Source organism: Electrophorus electricus, chromosome 9 (genome assembly GCF_013358815.1).
Source record: "Electrophorus electricus isolate fEleEle1 chromosome 9, fEleEle1.pri, whole genome shotgun sequence".
Taxonomy (NCBI): domain Eukaryota; kingdom Metazoa; phylum Chordata; class Actinopteri; order Gymnotiformes; family Gymnotidae; genus Electrophorus; species Electrophorus electricus.
In genome coordinates this window covers 20,952,954-20,958,252 of record NC_049543.1, presented here as the reverse complement: position 1 = coordinate 20,958,252, position 5,299 = coordinate 20,952,954, and the positions used below count along the sequence as shown (strand labels likewise).

Below are 5,299 nucleotides of genomic sequence, written 5' to 3'. Positions count from 1 at the left end.
ACCCCAAACCCAAACCAACAGGCACCACCCCCTACAATCAGTAACTATAAACCAGGTGCACAGACTGCCCCAAATCCCAAACTGGTTCAGGAGCACATTGCAGCACTCCAGGAGTGTAGCGCATATATATCAACAGGTATGTGCCTAAAGCATTTCTTTACAGATTATAAACCATTATTATTTGGTGGGTAAATAAACGCTTTGGTTAGTCCTTTGTACTCTATGCAGAAAAAATAAAATCCCCTTGAAGTCAAATTATGATGCGGACAACGTTCCCTTAAATAAAGGTGGAAGGATACAATTCACTCCTTTTGAGAAATGAACAATGCCAGAAATCTGAGTAAGTAAGATATCAAACAAAGACTGGTATTGAGTACCGATAGTTGGAAAAAATAGCATGGGAGGCATGTCCTGGCCAACACCCAGGCAATCCAGAGGCAGTAGGAACACATGCCCACACACTCACACACCTACCAGTGAAAGCCCATGACACACCTTCCACACACATCACGGTTCCCCTTTCCCTGAGTCCTGATCGCCCCTCATCACTTGTACCTGACACCACTTGCTTCAGGACATTTAAACCCCTCATGAAATGCCATTCAACACTCCACATTAGCCTGCTTCACAGACTATCGCTTACTCTTTTGACATACCACTAATCTTAGACCCATATAGTGAACCTCCTTAACCTTTTCTGCCTTTGTTTCTTAACTTCTATTCTTCATAAGTTACCTTTTGCTCAGCATTGCTTGCGTCTGGCTCTCCTGCCTCAGCCACCATGTTACAACCAGTTAAACCAGATCCAAAATATGGGCCAGTGTGAATTAATAACGGAATGCCTATGCTCTGCAATTCAGCAAACAAGTGAACAGTTATGCAAAAATCTCCAGTGATGGGTCGTGTAAAAAGGAGCCTATTAATGTTTACTTAAGGTTTAGCTTTATGTAGTACACAAGGTTTCCAAAGAAACAGGACCTTTCAGACAGAGGTCATTCATCAGCTGTGCAAACAAAGTGCTTCTGAAGTTCTAAAAGGTGAAACCAGTTTATGTTTAAAACAATATATGTTGAGCATTCATAATTATTCCATCGAATATTGATTTCTGAACTCTTCTTAAGTTAAAACATTAATATTTTCTTGTTTAAAAATTAATATGAACTTGTTTTCTTTGCGTTATTTGAGGACTGAAAACATGGCATCTTTTTAGTTCTTGGTTTAGTTCTTTTCATTATTTTGAACAGTTGACATTTTCAGTAAAGAAATGCTCTAAATGACAATATTTTTATTTATAATTTGGGAGAAATATTGGTAGTAGATTATGGAATACAAAATTTCTTCTCAAACACATAAATATAAATAGTAAAACCAGATAAACTGATAATGTTGCTGTGCTCTCTATAATTTTTCTAGCGCTGTACATATAAATATAATAAAATGCAATAATACTTTTTGACTCCAAAATCTAATCTAGGGGAAACATAAACTGATTTCAATGTTCCTCCCCATCTACAGAGACTGAGTAACTCTCACTTGAGAGACAGCAAAATGCAGGACATAGCAGACGTCCATGTAGGCTCAGTGCTTCCCAGCTTCCACACATCCTGCAACAGCTCTGGTACACAGGTGATAAAAGTAAACTTACAGAGAGACAGATAATGTTTTAAGAATTATATTTTTTTTGACTACTTGCGCAGATATTGTTTGTAAATATACAGATGTTATGAGCAGGCTGTAACCAAGTTTAAATGTAACTGGTTTGTAGATTTATAGTGCAAGGTCATGTTACAAATTAAAAAGTGTTCCTGAACAATTTCATGCTTTATTAAGCTAAATGAAAGAGATCCTTGAAATTAGTATTATTCAGGTGGAGAAGAATTTTCAGACAGGTCCTGACCATTAGGACACTACCCTCATTAAATCTTCAGTTACACTAAGAATCAAGAAAATATTTATCCTGCCATTTTTATAAGAAAATATGGCTTCTCTTTATATCATAAGAATATCATGAATCGATATATTAAATCCCATCTCAAAGTAAAATAAATTCCCATGAAATTAATTATATATCGTTGGACAAGATACATTGTATTTGTTGGCTACAACGGCTTTTTAAAATTTGAACTAGGAAATTTTTTTTTTTCATGTTGTTATTAAATATATTTTGTGTGTTTTATGATCAGGACTGTAGTTAGAAGTGCAGTATGGCTGAAAGCAGAAGCGACGTGAGAGACATCCATAGCAAAGGAAAGGAGCTTGTCATTGCTGGTGGCATGGAATTTCCCGTACTGTTTCCCGTACTGTTTCCTGTGCTGTTTCCTGTGGATTCCACATGCAGAAAAACACTGAAATTAATTTACAATTTAACAGTGATTAGGAAGCAACGTTTATGTGTATCAAGGAATAATAAAATCACAAGGCTTTGTGAGTTTGCACTGACCAGTAAGCTGGGTGACATTGATGGAGTTCGGATCAATGGTAAAGGTCAAGTTGGAACTATTAATTGCAGTACGCAGGCTATCTGCCAGTTGTAACGCAGTAGGGGTGGTGCCAGCACCAAAGTCAAGTTCAGATTGTGTAATTATGGAGCCTTGCCTGAAAATGCACAAACATGTCATGATACATGTTCAAATTATGAATAATCATTAAAAAATGTAGAATTATTTTTGAATTATAACTGTTTATGGTCACTCACAGAAATTTCACAACAATCATGCGGAGGAAATTTTGGTGCAGCTTTTTGAAACCTGGTTCAAGCTGAAAAAAAGTTAATTATTAAGTAGGACCTGTGCATTATAAGTACCATTAGAATGACTTGTCCCAAACACAGAGCTTGACATGTTAGCAAATTATAATAGTTCTATCATTTTACCCTTTGGCATGACTAATGAATATGAACTACAATCCAATAGTACATCCTGACCATATACTCAGACAGATTTATTTTCTTATTTTTTGTGCTCATGCTTATGAATATCAGTGTCCTGTGTGTATGTATGTATGTAAAATGGGTGTGTGTGTTTTATATCTGTAATTTAACAAAAATTTGAAGGAATAAAACAATCATTACAAATAGCATCATCACTGAATTACCTGAGAGGTGATACTTTTAGATTTTGTTTTGAATTCATTGGAGTTGTTGTCAGACAGAGCCTGAGTAAAGTTTTCATTGATCTTGAAGATTAATGTGAATGATGAAGCGACTGGAATGGATGTGGTTGAAGCATTCTGGGTTGTATTGGTTCCACTGACAGTAGTTGTAGTCACATTTGCAGCTACATTTGCAAGGGTAATTTGTTGAGATTGATTATGAGTGAACAAATATAATAATAATAATAAATTACATTTTTAAAATATAATAAATGGCATTTTAATATAAAAGTACACCTATCAGGGTTGTCAATATTTTCAGTCTAAACCTACTCAGCATATTGAATAAGAGTTCTAAAGTGTGTTTAGAACAGTAATAATATAATAGCATGACTTTGACATACTGGAATTGGTTCTTAAATGATTAAATGAAATAAAATTTCTGTTATTATAATCATGAATAAGTCAGTGAGATGCATCAGCATTTTTACTGTCCACTCACTGTTGTTGCTAGAAGAGCTGGCGGAATTCTGAGAGCTTGTGGAGTTGGTGTTGTTTGTGGAGTTGGCGTTGTTTGTGGAGTTGGCGTTGTTTGTGGAGTTGGCGTTGTTTGTAGAGTTGGCGTTGTTTGTGGAGTTGGCGTTGTTTGTAGAGTTGGCGTTGTTTGTAGAGTTGGCGTTGTTTGTAGAGTTGGCGTTGTTTGTGGAGTTGGCGTTGTTTGTGGAGTTGGCGTTGTTTGTGGAGTTGGCGTTGTTTGTGGAGTTGATGTTGTTTGTAGAGCTGGTGTTGTTTGTAGAGTTGGTGTTGTTTGTAGAGTTGGCGTTGTTTGTGGAGTTAGCATTGCTTGTAGAGTTATCATTGTTTGTAGAATTGGCACTTGTAGAATTGCTGGAATCTGTTACAGCTAGTGTTAAAGACATTGCACCTAAGGCCAAGCAAGTAAACAAAAACATCATCAACTTTATCATCATCAGGTTTCTTCCAACTATAGACGCTGCTCAGAACTCTAGCCAAAAGCCTACTCAAGTCCCCCCTTCCAATGACAGGGTGTGTTCTGTGTATGAATTAGGCTGTGACATGTAAGTGCAGAGTACAGTGAAGCCATTCACATCTCACTGGAGCAACTGAGATTAAATTCAGATTCTAAGAGCAAATTAAAGTAGCATTCTGAATACAGAGTATCTGAGGAAAGTCTTACCTATCAGGCACAAAACTGCCAGTACAAACTTCCAGTCCATTATACTATCCTAAAACAGAAACAACAACATTAATAATAATAATAATAACAATAATAATAATAATAATAATAATAATAATCACAGATAATAATGGTTAAGATTAAGAATAGAAAACAATTGTTGCACATCATCAGAAAAAAATTATAAATAACTGCTTTACAATGTTCTTTCATTTTTTTCTACTCAGTTTACACAATAATTTTGCCAAATGAAAATAAGTTTAAAAATATTTTCATTATTTTTTTCCCCAAATAAAATAAAAAGTGATTTCCACACACACATTTGTATATCAGTTTGCTATGAAAATTCAGACTAGCACTGAAAATTCTACACAATGTGTTTACAGGAACAGAGAAAGCTGTTACTCACTTGTATTCTCAGGTAGCAGTGTGTTAGGAGATGTGTGAAGTTACTGTCCTCAGCTGCAATGTACAAATGCAAGTACAGAACATCTACAATAGCTTTTACATAGAGGAAGTAATTCTGCCAGTTCCATGATCTAAGAGGAGCACATGATCCAATGAGAACTCACCTGGTGGTGTTTGCCTGGCAAACTCGAAAAACCGCATTGCTGTGTTGGCTTTGTTTTCTGATACCTGTTGGCTTACTTCACCCATCAAGTTATAGTCTGCCAGGGGTTTTACAGCAAGTCACAATAGAATCAGGGATCATTAAAAACATTGTTCATACTGTTAGCTTCTGGCTATCTCTAGGGAATCTCAAAAATGCTAAGCAAGAAAACAAATGTGTATTTTGGGTACTAGATTATGTTTTAACTACAGCATTTTTGTATAATCAATCTGCAGTGACATTTTAAATAAAGTGACATTAGGCCTTGAAATATAAACTTTCCCCCACAAAACCAAAAACAAAATGAAAAAAACAACAACAAACTGTTCAGTTTTGTTAGATTTGCTATTCCTAATGCGAAAGTAAAAACATGAAAACCACAAACATTTGATCGTGTCCCA

The 5,299-nt window shown here is 35.6% G+C and overlaps 1 protein-coding gene across 1 annotated transcript; it reads right to left on the bottom strand.

Moving 5' to 3' along the window:
- Positions 1–1,333: 1,333 nt before the first annotated feature.
- Positions 1,334–3,628, bottom strand: zgc:111983 (uncharacterized protein LOC550501 homolog). The gene is made up of 5 exons (XM_035529760.1): positions 3,593–3,628; positions 3,094–3,275; positions 2,696–2,757; positions 2,441–2,595; positions 1,334–2,319 (listed from the first exon to the last, which is right to left on the bottom strand). The coding sequence occupies exons 3-5, from the start codon at positions 2,713–2,715 to the stop codon at positions 2,192–2,194; spliced, it is 303 nt and encodes a 100-aa protein (XP_035385653.1). The 5' UTR covers positions 2,716–2,757; positions 3,094–3,275; positions 3,593–3,628; the 3' UTR covers positions 1,334–2,191.
- Positions 3,629–5,299: the final 1,671 nt, after the last annotated feature.

Excerpts from the sequence above, each read along its gene's own strand:
- zgc:111983 (XM_035529760.1), bottom strand. The coding sequence starts at position 2,715 with ATGATTGTTGTGAAATTTCT. Across the intron at positions 2,596-2,695 it reads ATGATTGTTGTGAAATTTCT|GCAAGGCTCCATAATTACAC; the intron begins GTGAGTGACCAT and ends GTGCATTTTCAG. Across the intron at positions 2,320-2,440 it reads CAATGTCACCCAGCTTACTG|GAAACAGCACAGGAAACAGT; the intron begins GTCAGTGCAAAC and ends TGGAATCCACAG.